Source organism: Scleropages formosus, chromosome 17 (assembly GCF_900964775.1).
Source record: "Scleropages formosus chromosome 17, fSclFor1.1, whole genome shotgun sequence".
NCBI lineage: Eukaryota > Metazoa > Chordata > Actinopteri > Osteoglossiformes > Osteoglossidae > Scleropages > Scleropages formosus.
Genome location: NC_041822.1, coordinates 16,947,388 through 16,966,711, shown reverse-complemented (window position 1 = coordinate 16,966,711; position 19,324 = coordinate 16,947,388). Strand labels below are relative to the sequence as shown.

The window sequence follows — 19,324 nt, the reverse complement described above, 5'->3', positions numbered from 1 at the left end:
TTTGTTCTGTTGTAGTGTCCAGGTCAGCCTTGAAAGTGTCACAACTGCAAGAGACTGACTATTTATCTATAGCTGGATCTTTAGCCAATAATTTGCTTTATTTAAATCATATGTGTTGAGTTTTCCCTCATTAGAGACAGTTAAGCAAGTGAGATGTTTCGCAGTCTCATATTTACCATGCTAATTCTTCTCAGAAACTAGAACTCAAGTGCACATGGGAGTTAGGGTGGATATTGTAATCAGCTGGGTGCATGTCGGACGTGTGATGTGCTCAATCCTGCTGTGCGCATGCTCTCTGTCCTGTCTCCATGGAAACATCGCTAGAATTCTAAGTCTTGCTTTTTATTTTGTAACCGTTTAAGGAGGGCAAAGACACTGCGTGTCCTAGAATTCTGCAACATGCAATGATCGAGTATTAGATGTTACCGTTTCATTCCTGGTTTAAGTATTTTTTTCTGTATCAGAAAATTCTATTTCCGCATTTAAATGGATGAAATAATTCATGTCTGTTAGATCTGCAGTTTCCTGCTGAAGTCCATGCTAATGCCAATAAATATTGATATTGTTACTTGGGGAAAGGGATTTGGAGTTCATGTGCAAAATCCATTTATCTTTGCTTTCCATTATACTGTACTTTCCCACGTAAAATGGAAGACAACTATGTTTTTTCTGCATGCATATTTCATAACTTTATATTTACAGTGCTCATGCCTTTACGTAACAGTCTATATATGTCAATATTTCATTTTTTACGCTGGAAGATAAATTTACACAAACACGTTGCTTCAAGTGTGACCACACAAGAAGCCTTCTCAAACAGACTGCTACATACGTGACGATCACAAAGATGGACTGATGATCCCTGTAATCCCAAGCGTACCTCATACCAGTAAAAAAAAATGACACTTTTTAAAAATAATTCACAGCTAGTTGACTTGCAATGCCTTTCCATCGTTCAGCATGTACATTTATGATTTATGCATGATTGCATAAGACTGTGAGCTCAGTGACAGGTAGCTGATTAAATTACTTGGAAGCAAGACTTCACTGCTGATAGTATTGATTTTGTGCTTCTCTTCCAGGCACTGCGATCTCACACACAGTTTGCAGTGTCCATGCTGGTCATCAGCACATAATTCACATCAAATTAAGTGCTGAGATTTCTGCATGGGAACTGTCCATAGGAACATTTTAATAGCAATGAACTGAATACAAGTTTCAAGTACCTCATCCAGCACTGTTAGAGACACACTACATACGAGGGGCTGCACGACTATAGATTTTTTGAAGTCGACAGCTGATGTGATGAAAATCGATTCGACGTCGATTAATCGCTGATGATGTCATGAATAAAAACACAGGAGAAGGGAATGCTTTGCAACAGCCGACAATCTATCCTCAAACTGAATGCATATGCTGACAACAGACAGCTCATACATAGGTGCTATGTATATACAGTATATGTGTGTGTGTATATATAAAACAGATAAGATAAGGTATCATAGCAGGGTTAAAAAAAAATGCAGATTTTTTTAAAAATGAAAAACAAATTATGAATTAACTATGTTTAAAAACTATTTTTTGTTCAAAATGTACAATATTTAAAATATGCCTCATTTACAGTTTCTTGCCATTATATTTTTTGACTTTATTTCATTTTGTGGTATTCTTGAACAACTTGCATATAAATGAGTTGAAACATAATCCATCAGTGGCTTTATCGAACATGCTGGCTTCGCTCCGAGTTATTGATTATAAGTTCGTATGGATCACTAGGTGCTTTTCAAAAGCAGCAAGAGAGTGTCCTCTTCTTACAATGTTGTGACGCGCACAAAATCTTCGGACACTCATTGTAGAACAACCCCTCGCAGCACCATCATGTTGTGCTAGATTGTCTGTGATCTTGGATTATGTTGCTCCAGTAGTTTCTACCACATTATTTATCATTTGCGCAAATGGCTCCAGAGTGGACATTCTTTTCCAAAGAAAAGACTGCCAATGAAGCTCACGTTTACGTCCAGGTTAGGCTACTTGTTAAGACATTTACCTTTATTTACAGTATTTAGCAGATGCTTTTCTGCAAAGCGACTTCCCATGAACTCTATGTAGTGTTACCAGCCCACACACCTTATTCACCAAGGTGACCTACACTGCTAGATACACTCCTTACACTGGGTCACTCATCCATACATCAGTAGAACACACTCGCTCTGTCAGTCACACACTATGGGGGAACCTGAACAGCATGTCTTTGGAGTGTGGGAGGAAACCAGAGCACCCATAGGAAACCCACGCAGACACGGGGAGAAGATGCAAACGCCACACAGACTGAGCGGGGATCGAACCCACGTCCTCTCGCACCACCTTGGAGCTGCATTACTCGCTGTGTCACCCTGCCGTTAGATTGGAAATATCATGCACTTCATTCATCGTATTTAGTATTGTGAGATTTTGATTTCTACAGTTCGAATGATAAAACAAAAAGAGAAAATTAAAAGTCCTCTTTTCTTTTTTTGTGTGTGCTCAGAAACAATAAAAAGCCATTTTTCAAATTTTTCTGCTAGTTAATTCTTAACTTGTTTTCATTTTAAAAACAAAACACGAATGAAGGCGTTGTAATTCACATTTTGTTTTTCAATTTCGAATGAAAAACGAATGAACGCAACGTACACGGACCGATTTGGATCGCTCCTAGTGTCAGCAGACCCCTTTTCAGATGAGTGTGCATTGCACTTGTACTTTTGTTGTACTTCAGGACAGATTTGCATATTTTGCAAGTGACAGTAGCACAGGTTTCATCTTTAGTGAGATATTTCCACACACTTGATGAACCGCTGCTGGTTTGCTGCAATGACCCACCAGGCTCCTCACCTGTTGTCTCCTCGGAGGTGTCCATGTTGTTATAGTGTCATAATCACGTGATCAGCGACTAGTCGACGTCAAGCTTAAAGCGTCATCGCAGAGCAGTAAAGTCGACAAACCGACTAGTCGACTAGTCTGTGCAAGCCCCACTACATACATGTTAATATTTTTTTTCATTTAGCAGACACTTCTCTCCAAAACAGAGGTAGAGTGGTGAGCTACAGTACTTCTTACAATTATTACCCATTTACAGAGCAAGGTCATTTTTGCTGCATCATTTCAGGAACGGCACCTTTACTAAGGGTACTACAGTAAGAGTGATGATTCAAACCTGCATCCTGCAGAGTCAAGGCGGTGGCTCCAACTGCTGCACAACCTGTTCTTCCAATACTGTACATTGGAGGGTCAAGGCTGGATGATGAGTCCTGCTCCCTTGGTGGCAGATTGTCCCACTCTCACACAGCAGCTGTGGAGCCAGGCGAAGAACACGTCAATACTTCATCATGTGGTCTGTAGGGATAAGACTCCTTTAAAAAACTATACTCATGGATTGCTGCAAAGTGTTTAATTCGTGCCAGGGGTGAAATGTCACATACCTGCAAATGGTTCACATCAGATGAAGATACAAAGAGACCTGAGTGGGCTGTTAGAGGCTATCACTTAGGGAGTGATTAACTTGTATCTCCCACATAGTTTTTCCCCACACTGACTGTCTAAATGTAGGGTTTTTAGAATGATCATATCTACCAAAGGCCACAGTTTCAACTGAGCACTTTCTATCATGCATACTTCCTTGACACAATTCATCGTTGTTGCACCTGAATGCTGTACACGGGGGAAAACGTCACTGTCAGTCTTGCTTCTGCAGGTTATTCTCTGCAGCACAGAATATTTTGAATGTGGGCTAAGAATAAGCACAAATTTCTCTACCAGGTCCACTAAGTGTCTCGCTTATAACCAGCGCTTAAAATAATCACTTCCTGTGGTTGTATGGGGGGGGGGCGCGGGAACGCGGCGGGCTTGGCAGGGTCCCACTCTGTGGTGGGTCTGGGGTTCAAGTCCTGCTTGGGGTGCCTTGCGACGGACTGGTGTCGCATCCTGGGTGTGTCCCCTTCCCCTCCGGCCTTGCGCCTTCTGTTGCTGGGTTAGGCTCTGGCTCCCTGCGACCCCTGCTTGGGACAAGCGGTTTCAGTCAGTGTGTGTGTGTGTGTGTGCGTGCGTGCTTGTATGTGGCCTTTTAAACCCCAAACCACCCCCACATATACATCATCTGAGGTCTCTTTCTTTCTGCAGCAGCACAGAATGTTTTCTTACTGTGTGCAAATGGAAAGATCTCAGTTTGATATGTTCTCTGCAGCACTTTGCATTGACTGTATAAATAGAAACAGGAAGCAACGAAACCCCTGACCTTAACCTGCCTGGTTGGTTCAAGCCTGATCGGAGGGGTTCACTTCTCATGCTTTGTTCTGTTTGTTCTATCAAATGTCTTAAAATAGATTGCTGCTATTTACAGAACTCAATGACATATCAAATTGGAGTTGCCTTTAATTTCAAGTAAAATAATTAGCAATTTATACCAGTACTGGGGATGCATACATTTTGGTAATTTAGATACATGGAACAGGTTTTGGAGCAGCTGTTGAGGTTGATAGCATCCAGGATGTGCAATATACTTTATAAGGTGTCATATGCAACTTGTGATAAGCCAAAATCTAAATCATGGACTGAAATGTGAACGTTTGCAGCTTGTCAAGCAAACCGTGTAAACATCTGGTCATTTTCACCTGCTCACTCACTTCCGCTAACCACTTGTACTTGTCAACATCACAGCAGTCCAGAACCCATACTGGAAACACTGGGTTCAAGACCTGCGGGGGGGGGGGGGGGGGGGGGGGGGGGGGGGTGGAGGGAAGTGGGTAAACCCAGGACTGCACACCAGTTCATTGCAGTGTAGCGACACACTATAGGGCAATTTACAGTGTTCAGTCCATCTAAAACACTTGGATTTTGGGCTGTGGGAGAAAGCCCACATGAACAACAACAACACACAGGCTGGGACCCGATTCAAACCTACCTCCAAACAGCCTGGATGTGGTGGGGAGTAGTGCTAGCCAGTGTGCCACACCAATCACTTTAGCCATACAAGTAGATTTCTATGTGCATTCCTTTAAATAACTAACCAGCACTGTACCATGCACAGGATCTTCAAGTTGCGCAATACCGCTGACTGTTGTTCCAAGTAAACAGCAGCAGCATAACTGCTTAAAAATGCTAGAATCAACAGTATGGAAACAACAAAGATGCTACAAAAGCCAAAGGAAGCAGAGCAGTAAGGATGTGTTGCAGTGCTGTCATGGTGTAGAACACGACCTACCATCTCCCCCTGGTGCACATTCAGACTACAGCACTTCCCAGCACTGACGTAACACTAACTACTCACTGGAGTGCTCACTGACACTGCTGCCACCATGTGCTTTTATGTTAATGATAAAACTGAAGATAGGAATGAATATGGTAATTACAAATGCACTTACAAAACATTGAATAAGGAATGTGAAAAGATATACTGTGATTCTTCATTGGGGTCCTGCAGTTCAAACATGTTTCAAGTGAATTGGTGACTAAGTCGGTGTGTGCCCAAGTGAACGAGTGTGTGCTATTACCCTTTGCTGGAGGGGTCCTGCTCAGGGTTTACTCAGTCCTGTGCCCTGTGCTTCCGGGGTGAGCTCTGGACCACTCCAGTCCTACACTAAGGCAAGCAATAAATAGTGAGATTCTATTAAAAAGGGTCTAATGTTGAAGCATATACCCTTCAATACACTGACCAAGTATACATTTGTCCTTATCCTACCTCAGACTGCTCATTACTTTAATGAGTGTCAATGAAGTTTTCATGTCAGAATAGATTAGCTATTCAGCTTTGTGAATTGAGTGTTGCCATTAGTCAAACTACTGTCAGTGTACAGCTGTAATAGAATTTTCTGCCTCTGTGACACAATTGCACAAAAACCCAGGGGTATTTGGCAAAGATGTACTGAACATCTGTCAACCCCTCCCATTTGGAACATAAAGATGTTTAAAACCCCAAATGTATTAAAAATGATCAAATGATGAAAAATACCAGGATCTATCTATGTTGTTTAAAATGCAAGAGAAGCTTCACTTATTTCGTGGCTTTAAGCTGCAAACAGTGACAATAGAAAATGCCTTCATTCTGAGCCAAGGAAAAGCTGGCCTCCAATGTTTTGCAGACTGGCATCAAAAGGCAGATGCAGTATGACATTTCCTGCCCCAGTTCACAGGCTGTCTAAATCGTTTCCTCAAATGCAAGATTGGAAAGCAGTCTCTCAGACATCAGCACTGGACTGACATACAAGACTGAAGTGTAGACTGGAACCCTGAAGTGGGAAAGGAAAGAACAGGTTGTCTATTTATGCCTGACATGAATATTTATCATGGATGGTGAACTGACACTGCAGCCTGGGAAAACTCCATCTCCAAATTGTCCCACAACACATGTGGGAAAACATAACAAAACAGCTTGGTAACCACAGCGTGTTTGAACCTAACTGACATTTTAGAAACATTAATATTTTAATACATTTGGTTAGATAGTGTACCAGTAGCAGACATTTAGCCTATCTGTATCCACTCTTTGGTTCAGACAAACACCTCGCCAGCTGCCAGTGTCTCTGAAAATGCAAATAACTGAAAGACTAATTTTCTCTGGTTTATACAAATGTAAACATTTCGTAAGCATTCAGTACATAATGAAAAAACTACAAAAGACTATCCTTCCGAATATTACTGTAAACATGGAAGGTGCAAAAAGCTGATCTGTCACATTTAAACAGGATATTTAGTTGTACAGCACAATATTCAGTACACAAAGTGGCATTCTACCAATTCCACAGCAGTCAGATTTGCACCAAAAAACAGTGTTTATTATGCTGCTTTACAATTTGCAGTTTGCGACAGCAATTTTCTTAAATAATCAACCTTTGTTACTTTATTGCATGAAGATACGGTTCAGTAATTCACATTTGTGTAATATATGGCAGAAGAAAACAGTCTATTTGCGCAGATAACATGCTCTAACAATGACTGTGGAGACTGGGATGGGAACATGGGGACAGTAAGAAATACTTCTGTAGTGTTCATTCAGTTCTAGTGAGACATAAAATGATCCATTAAAGGAACAACCTCCTCATCCAAAAATAAATTAGCTAACAATAAAACAATCTACCTCTGCTGAATTCTAATTCCAGGGTTTAAAATCTCTGCCAAGGATTTTCAAGGTTACAGGTAATTTAATTTCAGATCAGACAAAGTGTTTTAACACTATACCTACCAATACACATCATATGACCCACATTACTTCAGTAAACAAACCATCAGATTAGCTCATGCAAGAGGTGAATGGGAAGGTTAAAATGTACTGCAGAAAAATCATGTTCTGCTATGTAAATGTATTGGGGGGGGCAACAAAAAAAAAATCAATACATTCCTAAAATGGTACATCTTAAGGAGACCACTGAAATGACTGAATCATAAATTTAAGTTTAAGCCAAGCAAGACACATGATAATAACAGGGATTTTCAATTAAATACATTTTTAAAAAATCTGTACAGTACAAATATGGTTACAATACCAGGCAAAAACAACTTTACTTCTGACAACAAAGTGCACCAGTTATATTTCTACCAGCAAAAATGCTGTGCCATAATTAAATGTGTAACCTTTTTAAAAAATAATTGCATGGTTTTCTTTGCTTAAGGGTCAGCAAAGCAGTAAGACTGTAAATAATAGTGTCCAGAGCCTAACTTTGCTGTGTTTTAAACAGAGGTTACAAGGTATGATCCAGAAATTTGCTTGGGATTTTCATTACTACTGGGCTCCACAATGTCTTCTTTGGAACCACTTTTCTTTGCATTACTTGACACTGGGGTTGGAATTTGAGATGGTCGAGCAGCCAGGCCATCTGCACCACATTTTCTGGGGGTTGGCTTATAGTTGAAAGGGGTCACTCTTGCTGACACAGCACCACTAGGGGAACCTTGCTTACTGGAGCTTGAGGAACCAAAAGGAGTCCGATCAACAGCTGAGATTTCACGAGTCTCTGTTACAGCACATGGGTGACCCAAAGACTTAACCTCTTGATTTCCTACTTTCTTTTCACCATTTGCTCTTGCAAGCAAATTTAAATTACAAGAGGTTTCTAGCACTGCAGAATGCTCTGACCGCATTTCACTTGGGTCTGCATTAGCTGCAGTAGTCTTGTCAGTTACTCTGTCAGTTATTAATTGAGGGGTGCTTACTGAAGATTTTCCAGACCTTGGGTTGTTAATTGGACAATCTTCAATTCTCACCCACACATCTTCAGTCTTGTAGACGGGTGGAGCCATCTGAGGAGTAGATGGTGAGTCATTATCTGACAGGCCATGGGATTTACTATTAGTGGAATCAGAAGTTTTCTTCTCTCTCATTTTCCTCCATGTCCCTTTCAGAGAGGGCTGGCCACCTTTATCTGGTTTGCTGATTTGTACCGGACTTAAGATCAGTCGTTCATCTTCACTCTTTGCCTTTTCACTTGACTCAGATGAGGCTGAGAGGATAGAAGAAGAGCTTCCTGTTCTCTTCCAAGTGTTCACTCTGGGGAGTGAGGTAGAATGTTTACCAGTTTCACGTTTCCATGTTCCTGACCTGTTCATTGGAAGTCTGGAGGGACTTTCAGATTGGGAACGGGAACTCTCGTGCTTAGAAGGCTTTGCATCTGCGTTTTTTGAGGGGTTCTGACTCTGTGGTGCTTTTCTCCAGCAGTTTACTACAGGAGGTGAAGATGGAGACACATCCTGCAAAGATGGACTTGAAACACTGTAAGACTGAGATCTAGTTGGGGAAACTGGCCTTGAAGAAGATGACAAAGATTCCAAAGATGCAGACTCTTCAAGTTTTCTCTTAAGAGTTGGACTTGGAGCTTCTTTTATGAAGGTTGACTGGCGAACAAGGCCTGGTTTCTCTGATCTATCAGATTCACTACCACTGGACTTTGTAGAAGACATCCTTAATAATTCAGACTTTTTTGACTTTTCTACAGCTTCAGGCTGGTTTAGACCTTTTGAAGCAGATTCACTCTTTGGAATCCCACTGGTACTTCTTGGTAAGCCACTTGGCTTTGCTGAAGTTGTTTGATTCAATTGTTTGCCAGGGGAAGTATATAAAATTCTATTGGATCCAGGAGATTTTGATGGAGCTGTGTTTGGAGACACTGCCCGGGGTATTTGAGATAACTTAGTGTTCTTTCTTCCAGGTGAAAGGGAAGGGCGGCTACATGATTTCACAGGTTTGCCAGATTGTAAAGGTTGCTGAGCTGGTCTAGATGGTGTAGAGTCCCTTGAGCTTGATCGAGATGAAGCTTTGCTTGATCCTGCTTGTGAGATTTGTTGACCAATTGACTGAACAGGGTCTGGCTTCAGTGGTTCTTTGGTACTTTGTGGTGGCTTACTGCTGTTCTGTCCTTGTGTGAATGATGTTGCAGTACCTTTGGGAGTCATCTTTTGAGGAACTGGACTCATACTTGGAGACTTGTTTCTTACACCAGGGTTATGAATAGTTGTTCTGCCACGTGGGACTACAGGGACTGACACTTGTCTTTGTTGAGAAGATACACTATCAATACTTGTACGAGGTTTTCCAGTTATTAGGCTTTTGTATACTTTTTTACCTCCTTTAATGCTTTTGGCTTGTTCCTCCTCCCTTTTTCTAGCTTCTGAAGTACTGCTTTCACCAGATTTTAATATTCTTGGGCCCTTGTTAGATGCAAGTGGCTTCTCTTCTTGATCTGGTGTTAAATGAAAGGGAGACACAACAGAGATACCAGACTTGAGAGAAAGAACTGAATCTGTGTCAGATGAGCCTTGTCTTGAGAGGCAGGCAGCCACCTGATTCAAGCTGCTCACTACAGAATTAGCGCCTTCTTGAATGGCCTTCCAATCAAATGAATCGGAATCTGGTGAAAGAGCTTGTTCTGAAATAGGACTGTCTATGTCTGCAAGATCCAATGGTAAATCTGTGTCATCTAATAACATCCCAGTCATACCTTTATCTTTACTTGTCTCACGATCCTCTCCCTCTTTTCTATGTAACCTTTTCTTTTTTGGCATGGCAGAACTTATACATTCCTGCAGAAGGTCATCTTCTGAATCAATGCTAAGAGAACTGAGTGAACTGTTTCTTGAGAAACATACAGGAGTATCTTCAACGTGAAATGCCTTTGGGGCATAACCAGATGCAGGTGGCCTGGTTACCACCCCTTGACTTTCTTTCAGATTTGTGGGTTTGTTGTTGTTTTCCTGGTCAATGTCACTCAGTGAACTAAGAGAGGAGTTTCGAGAGAAGCAGACTGGTGTGTCTTCAATGGCGAATTTCTGCTTCTCATCTGGTACTGTGCAAGTACTATCTTTCGGTGCCTCTAGGTAAGAAGTTGGCTTAAGTGGAGCTTTTGAAGAGGTCTTCTGGTACATCTGCAACCTGTTGGAAGCTGGATAACTGGAGGAACGCTCAGTGACATTTTTTGATTTCATACTTTCTCTCCCTTTTCTGAGTTCAGCTTTTTCTTTTGATAAATCAAGATCATCATCTTCAAAATCTAAAGAACTTAATGAATCATTACGTGAGAAGCAGTAAGGAGTGCCCTCTATGGGAGTATAATGATGAGGAGAATCAAAAGCAAAACTTGGATGCGCTTTTCCATTGCCGCCTGAAGGTTTATTGTGAATTTCTCTGGAAGCCATTTTTACATCTGGTTTTTTAGGACACTTATTTTTTTCAGAGTATGGTGTGTCAAGTGGAAAACTATTTGAAGGGCTTTGACCTTTGGCCCCCTCTGTACATTCACGAGTTTGTGGCATAGGTTTTACGGGGGAAGTGGGCTTCCTTTCCAATTCCTGTTTAATTTGATTCCCAGAAGAGGTAGATGGGTGCTGCACTCGATCAATAATTTTTCTAACTTTAAGAGGCCTGTGGCTCTTACCTTTCGGCATTGCAGAACTGATACACTCAGCAAGAATATCATCCCCGTCTTCATTTTTGTCATCCAAAGCAGATTTATGAGTTGTGAGACTTTGGCTTGCATCCTTACCTTCTGTACTTCTCACTTTGGAAACTGAATTTGTTTGAATGGAAAAGAGCTCTGCACCAAGCACGGAGGTCTCAGTATTTGAAAGCTCATTTGGGGGTGATTCAATTGTCAAATCACTCAGAGATGTTGCAGTGGAAAAATTTATTGGTGTTCCCTCAACACAAAATACTTTTGGTATGTCTTCCACATGACTAAAGCCAGTCTGCTTTTGCTGCACTCTATTTTGTGAAGAACGTGGTTTATACACAGGAAGCTGACTAGGTTTACATGTTACGGGTTGAGGAATTCTTGAAGTAATTGAAGGTGATGGTTTTTTGGGTTTTCTTGAAGACTTTGTTGGCATGGCTGAATATATGCATGCTTCTAATATCTCACTATCATCATCATCAGAATTAACCAGTATGTTTTTTTCTGGTTCAGTATATACACTAGGTTTATCATGGTTACTTGTATCTGTAGTGTCACCATCTAGCTGAATGTCATTCCCTCCATCATCATCTTCATGAACTGGAGGCATAAGCCTAAGTTCAGCATCTTTCTGAATGAATGGTTCATCAAGACTCAATGCACTTAAACTTGAAGCACATGAAAACCCATCAGGAGTGCTTTCTGTTGCAAAATGCAACATTACATCATTGTTGGGAAGTTCTTGGACTTTTTGGATCCCTGCATTCACAGTTGCATGCCGTGGGCCTGAATCCTTCTTCTCAGGGCGGTGAGTCACTTTCACCCTAGGTTTTGTTTGGGGAGGAATCTGGGGAGGGGGAGTTTTGCTGCGGCTGGGTGGCATCGTTTGTCCTGGACTGTCCGGTAGATCACTGGGACTAATGATTCCACTGACCATGCCACTGCATGGTTCGCTCTGCACAGAACTTGCAATGGAGTGGCTCTCAAAACTTTCAAGTGAGCTAACAGAGGTGCATCTGCTAAACATAAGTGGAGTTTCTTGCACGTAATGTTCTGGAGGGCTTTTAGGAGTTTGAGCACCACTTTTGGATGGAGACTTTGCTCCAGAGGAAATTTCACTAGGCTTATGTCTTGAACCATCTGATGCAGCCAGATTAGACCCTTGGTTTCTTCGAGGTTTCACTCGAATATACGGTGAACTGGACTGGCTTGTGGAAGTGGGTGGATCTGCAACCAAAATACCACTTGTCTTCTTTTCAGTGATAGGCAAAGTAGAATAACAGCTTGCTACATTGGAAGATGACTCAGGCTCATCCATTTCATCTTCAGCAGATGACAATGATGACAAAGAACTGCCACGGGAAAAGCAAATTGGTGTGTCTTCAACACAGTAGGTTTGCAATGTTTCTTGGTTGATAGGAGACACTTTACTCGTAGAGGTCTTCTGATTAACCCGATTTGATCCAGACTGGGACTGAACTGATGAGTGCAACTGCTTTTGTCGACAAGAATTCTTTAATGACGTTAAAGAGGATGTGTTACTACCCAAGTTCATATGGTCTTTTGAAGAGCTCTGGAGAGAAGGTGACTTTGAATGACTAAACATGACCTTTTGGGAGGAAGGAGCATCAGAGTATTTTAAGCTGTAATCAATAGGTTGCTCCATGTGGTGGTGCTCCTCACTGTATTTTATACTGTAATTCATTGGCTGATCTTCATCAGGTTGTTCTTCTTCAGAATATCGCTCACTATAATTGGTTGGTTTGTCGTCTTCATAATCGTCAACAGCACACATGGTCTGATTGATTTTTCTGTTTATTCCTTGACTGGAACTGCCTTGACTTGGTTCTGAACTAGTGGAGCTTTTTGATCTAAAACCAGCACATTCTGACTGTATAAATCTTGGGGAATATTTGATGCGTTTGTCCTCATCACTTTTACTTTCCGTATATGAAAGATAACCTGGGTTTTGGGACTGCTGATCAAGTCTCTTTGTATCACCATCAAGATGTCTGGGTCTTGTCCACTTTTCATTCTGACTGGGACTTTGCCGGCCAGAATTCAACTGTTCATCCGAGTACTTCAAGCTGTAATTTATTGGTGTGTCCAGATCTCCATCATTATCATCCATATGATTGGCACTGTGTATCTTGTGAGCAAGATCAGCAGGGTACTTCCTATAAACACAACACTTGCCTTCTTCTTCTGAGTAAGAGTCAACTGATGGCTTCATCTGACCCCTTTTTCCATAACCATCACTGCTGCCAACACTATGCAGACTGTCACTGGAGGCTCTGTACTCAACTTTCGCTGTTGCAGTAGTTCTGCTGTAAAGCTCTGTTTTGTTAAAATTATATGCATTAGAATGGGCCTGAGCAGTGGACAGATGTGTGTCTGGTGTATTTGCTACAATTCTTGCATCCTGGCCTTTTTGAATGCTATGGACTTCTTCCATGACCTTGGCAATCTGTGCAGCAGTCAAAGACATCTGCAAACGCTGGGAAGCCTTATCCAGATGATGGAAGGTATCAGGTCCACCTGCACGTCTCTCCCTGTCAAGACTACGATCCCGCTCTACTTTTGAGCTTTCTGAACTTCCTCTGCCATCTCTGGACACTGACCCAGCCAAGGCCGATGTGTTCATGAAAGGAGAGATGGCAATCACATTGCTTGGGCTGAAGCCTTCAGGCCGACAAACACCATCACTGTTGTGACATCTGGGTTTTCTACGGTGCAAAGCTTTTGGGCTCAAATTGTCAATATTGTCAAATGTCTCAGAAAGCTGCTGTGCATCCAGTTCCTCAATTAAAGCTTTCTGTTTTCTGACATGCAGAGATGGCAAGCTGGATCCTGGGGACATGATATTGGCATCTTTATATCTGGCAGGTCTGTTGGCCATCAGGTTTCTTAAAGCTGCAGCGCTGCCCATGGCAATCATTTTGTGCTTGGAATGGATTAGGTTTTTTAACATGCTCACAGCCCCCATGTCCCACAAGGCCTCCTGGTCTTTTGCATTTCGCGCTGAAAGGTTCCAAAGAGTTCCACATGCATTGCTTACTATAGTCAAGCTATGGGACTTAAGATGTTGTAGAAGCGTCTGCAGACAATTATTTTCCCTCAGTATTTGCCTGAAGATATTAAAAAAAAGGAATGTCATTACAAAAAATATAATCAAGAAGCAAATCTTTCAACTGACAAACTTACATTACTGTTTCCATTACAATTTTAATTTACAAGAAAAATGTTTGTATTAGTAACTAGAAATTAGATATGCTTATGAACTCCTTATGAACGTAAAAAATATATATTTAAAATGATTGATGACTTTAATAACATAACCATTTACTTCCAAACACTTTTTAAAAATATTATCATATGAAGAACATAAATACATATACCTGTGGTCTTCATTTGTAGCTATTAGACTGGAAATGTTTCGCAAGATTCCCCCTCCACTTTCAATAATTGCCAAAGTGTTTGTCTGGCTTCGATAGGTTAGTGTGCCAACTAAGAAGGCCAAAGCCCTGTCTACATCACATATTTCAGCTTTATTCTCAGTGCAGTGGGCTGACAGGTTCCATAGGGCGCTCAGGACACTCTTCAAAGTTGATTCCTTTATATAAACAAATAAGATATGGTGTCTCACATGAATAAAAGCAACATGAGAGGACTATCCAAAATTCATAACAGAGCTCAAAAATCTAACAGATGTAAGTGGACACAAACAGCATGATTTAATGCAATGCATGCCAATATTCAAGAAAAATGTCTGACATATTTTGTGAAAAGACCAGAAAATTCACCTTTTTCACAACAAGGGCACACTCCATGAGGGCTTTGACACTACCCACTTCCCGGAGAGTTTGTTTACTGTTCACATCAGCACGCCAAGACAAGTTCCTCAAAACGCTGGCTACAACCTGAGGACATAAAATCATAAAATGCTCAGAAATACTGTTACAGGCAGAAATCAATTGAACTGATATACAAGGTAAAACACACAGAAATGTTTATATATTAATTAAAATAATATATGAATGTTCAGGTTTTTGTCATTTCAGTGTTGAGGAAATCTGTACATACTCTAATCAGAAATTTTAAAACAAACTGAGAAAGTCTGTATATATTCTAGACAACATTAAGCACTGACTGATTGACTTTAGACATTTAAGCCCTGGAGTGCTAGTCCATGACAAGTGTTTCATAATCAAACAATGCCCTTTGGCAATGTTTGAGTTCAAAGACTGAAAATTCATACAGTACCTGTTGTAGATCCTCGCTCTCTGACTTGAGCTGTGCCACCATTGCTCTCATGCAGCCCTTCATGGAACACAACGTTGCCTGAACACAGAAAAAAAGATGAACATTGTGGTCTGCTGCAGAATGCAAATGCAGAAGTAACAGTGAATATTAGCTGTAGAACTCTAGCTTTGCTACCTGACCACCACCCACCTTGTTGGCCACATCGCCGAAGGTCAGGTTTGTTAGAGCCATGCCAGCATACCGTCTGAGTGTCACACTGTAGTGATCGCTGGAGATGCCGTATATTTCGCAGTCCACCTGAAGCAGTTCTCCAATGGCTGACAATCCACCTGAGAAGGAGCATGTGTTAGGTAACCAGTTACTTATCTACACCCCCATCTGTACCTTTAAATGCAGTTTTGATAACCAGGCAAATACCATAGACTCTGGTTCTTTATGACCACGGTGCTAACTACAGAGAACATATTCTTCCATTGTCATTGTACAATATGAGAGCAAATGCAGTTAGAAAAATGCAAACAAATGTAGATGAGAAACAAAGGTCATAATGATGTAATGTTCTCACATGGAACACCTGAAGTGTGTAGTCAGAATACAGTACATTTTGATTAATTCCAGTATATTCTGATAGTGAAACCAAGCGCATACCCAGTTGATTCATAGCATGCCTGTGTTCCTCGTCAAAGGACAACTTCATGAGCACACACACTGCAGGACAGATCTGGTGTTCTACAGGAGAGGGCACTGGCATTGGAGGGACAACAGGAAAATTTACTTAAACAAGAGAACTGACCAGTCAAACTTCAGATTGAAGTCAGCAAAATAGGAACACATTGAGAGGAGGAAATAGTAAAGATGCAGCTGAAAAGCACAACATACTAGGATTTTTCTCCTGGTCCACTCCTTGAGCATGGGCCTCTTGCCATGTCCAGCAGGTCTCGCAGTAGGCCCGAATCTGCTCTAGCAGGTGCAGCACACGAATCTCTCGGCGGCCACGCTTGTCGTCAGGCTGTGAATGAATGATGTTGTGCAGGGCGGCACTGGCCCGGGCACGCGCCTCTTTACTACCACGTGAATTACCCAGCAACACCGAGTCCTTGTCATTGCCATGGAGCAGCTGGATGAGCAATGGCAGGCAACCTGACTGGCGCATGGCAATACAGCTGTCCTGGGAGCTGGACATGGCCAGCAGGGTACGGGACATGTCATCCTTGTCATGGGTGCCCAACATAGACAACAGAGAATACACCATCTCTACCTAGGGAGTGAAGCATTACATTAATATTAGCCTTAAATACATTATGACACAAAGTTAATTTCCACTTCAGTGTATAACAAATTTCTGAACATCACAATTTTACTACACAAGCACTCTATCCCAGAAATACCACAAAAAAGCAAAATGTTTAAAAAGTGCAGTATTGTGTAAAAAATACTGGGTGGTAGCGTGAGTTTTGGTAATCTGCTTGCCTTTGTGCCCAGGTGGCTTGTTAGTCTGCGTGGGACAGAGTAACTCCCACTGAAGCTTGTGTCACTGGTTGTTTCATGGTCCATTCGGACACCTGAGGCCTGGAAGATCAAAACAAGAAATTAAAAGAGTTGGAATACACATTATCGAGCTACTTAAGATAACCTGAACTCATTTAGATTTAAAAGATAAAAAGGATCTGCACTTTATGAAACGCATAAGCACATTTGTATTTTTGTGTTGCCCAGTGTTCTTTTGCAAAAGTAATGTAAGATATATATATATAAGTAAATGTAGATAAATAATATAGCTTTAAACAAATTCTTTAAGGGCTGACTAACACTGGAGTAGGACTACTTAAAGGTTACCTATGAATTTTCAAATTAAGAAATTTACATATTTCTTGCAACAAATAAATTCATTAGGTTGATAATACATTAAAAAAAAGACAAAAAGACCAAGCTCTCCTTCCACGCAGTGGGCATTTGTTTCAAATGTAAATGCTTTCCATTATTATACTAAACTTGTTGAAGCAAATTGTGTATAGATTATAGTTATTGTAACCTTATCGTCTTGATTTTGCACTGAAATCTGGAGATAGGAGAATTGGGACAGGATAGGCCACTGTTGTGGAGAGAGCAAAATTTGGGTAGTTTACTGGAAGACATGCAGTTGTGCTCCTCTGCACATCTGATTCCAGGATGTCTAAAATGCAAGTCTATGCAGTAGTGCTTTGCTGCACCACAGAGTTAAAGGAAAGATGAGTGTCTACCGATAGAATGCACAGTCAGAGGAGAGTTTACGATGTGTGGATGTATTATGCAATCAAGGTTTGCCATGTCAGAACACAGATGTACAGCAGGACTCATGGTGGAGGCCTTACCTGACCATACGCTTGAGCTGTTGTGCCAGGGTCACTGGAAGGCTGTCCTCCCTCGCTCTGTCTTTCACAATCACGAGAGGCTGGCTCACGCTTGCTCTGCATTGCCTTCTACGAGGGATGCAGAGGGGGTTGGGGAACATTTGGAGCATGAAGCATGGCCAGGCAGCAGTTTTGACATACCCCCAAGCATCTGCTTCTCCTGTCCTTCATCTACTCATGACCTAAATAAGTGACAGCTCAATGCGGGTGCTTAGCAAACGCCTGGGGTGGGGGGACTTGCAAATAAGTGTGTCACGGGAGGTTTATGAGACTACAAACGAGAGGGAAAAAATGCAACACAAAGATTTTTTTCCTATTTTCTGATCCAAACCACTGCTCCTTCTCAGCCCTCTATCTTGCTAGCACCAAAAGGAAAATAGAATTAAACAAAAGAAAAAGGATGCAGAAAGCTACGTGACTGTGTCACATAACCCAGCAACTTCTTTTTACGTTGGGAAATTCTGAACAAATAATACTTGTTAAAGTTTCAGTATGTGAAATAGAAAGAAGACAGTTTTTCAGTTGGAAAATATGGCTTTGAAACTGCAAAATTAACAGACCATAAAAGAACTGTGCTGTGCGGGAAATAAGACAAATGACATCAGTTAACCCAATGCCAATACAATGTCTCTCAACGTCAGTCATCTGGCATTGACCAATCCTTAATCTGACAATTGCTGTGCAGCCGTTAACCAGATTATTTTTAAATTAAAATACAGCAATAAACACAGAATGTCACAATTCTTGAAATTAAGCTAGGGCAGCTTCTAGTATAGATGGTTAGTACTGCTGGCATTGGACCGCAAGACTGCCGGTTCGAATCCCAGCTCCAGCTATAAAACCCTTGAGCAAGGTAGTTGACCTACATTCCCCAGGGAGGTGAAAAAAAATTTAACTGCATAAATGAGTAAATAATCGTTAGTCGCTTAACATTGTAAATCACTTTATAGAATACATATAAGTCAAAAACAGCACAGAACCATATTTCAAACTTTGAAGTAAACAAACCCAAACTCCTGTCTTCTAATTCACTGGAACATGATGTAATTTTAAAAGACAGACCTGACATTATGGATCGGATCATGACACTGACTTATTTGAGGTATTAAAGCACCTTGCATCAACTATGACAGATCTACCGTAAGTCCAGTGCTACAGTCACAACCACTCATCTGGTCACACTGTACAATATCCTGGCATCAACTGAGGGAAGGATGCTTTAAATACCACAAAGCTCTTGAAAGTCATGGTTTATAGAGTGTATAAAACCCACCCAGTTAATAAATACAACCACAGACTACAATAAAATTACTGAAAACTCTAAAAACTACACTGAGTTTAAACTAAAAACTAGCTGAGACATGACCCATGCACCTTCTTTATTAGGGATAAACAGTTGGTACACACTTACATCCAGCTCGACTGACTCAGACTGGCGGATCCGAAGCATTTCTTTCTCTATCTGCTGAATACGGGCCAGTCTTGCCTGAGAAAGATTTCAAAAGAGAGCTTGAAAACAAGACTCACAGCACATGAAACAACTTTGAGAGGCTGATGATGAGAAGGGATTATTTTTGAACTGACAGAACATCTGAATATTTGAAAGGTGAAGATATGAAAGTGTTTTGTGAAAACAAAATTTGTTTATTTTAGCGGCTTTAAAAAGTAGTAGTTGAACATGTCCTCTTTGAAGACCAACTCTATCTTGGAAAAAGTACTGAACCATCTGTTTAATTCAAGAGCAATAAATCTGATGATGCT

General features: G+C 41.1%; 1 protein-coding gene across 4 annotated transcripts in view; it reads right to left on the bottom strand.

Annotated features, from left to right (window-relative positions):
- Positions 1 to 6,797: 6,797 nt before the first annotated feature.
- Positions 6,798 to 19,324, bottom strand: part of LOC108938110 (adenomatous polyposis coli protein-like) — a 29,178-nt gene continuing 16,651 nt past the window's right edge. For all 4 annotated transcript variants that reach the window (XM_018758446.2, XM_018758448.2, XM_018758447.2 and 1 more), the window contains 10 exons: positions 18,975 to 19,049; positions 17,525 to 17,632; positions 16,644 to 16,742; positions 16,053 to 16,431; positions 15,822 to 15,917; positions 15,363 to 15,502; positions 15,174 to 15,251; positions 14,714 to 14,830; positions 14,309 to 14,523; positions 6,798 to 14,038 (listed from right to left, as the gene is read on the bottom strand). In XM_018758446.2, coding sequence (XP_018613962.2) covers positions 7,699 to 14,038; positions 14,309 to 14,523; positions 14,714 to 14,830; positions 15,174 to 15,251; positions 15,363 to 15,502; positions 15,822 to 15,917; positions 16,053 to 16,431; positions 16,644 to 16,742; positions 17,525 to 17,632; positions 18,975 to 19,049 — 7,647 coding nt within the window. In that variant the 3' untranslated portion in view covers positions 6,798 to 7,698. The remainder of the gene's footprint in view (positions 14,039 to 14,308; positions 14,524 to 14,713; positions 14,831 to 15,173; positions 15,252 to 15,362; positions 15,503 to 15,821; positions 15,918 to 16,052; positions 16,432 to 16,643; positions 16,743 to 17,524; positions 17,633 to 18,974; positions 19,050 to 19,324) is intronic.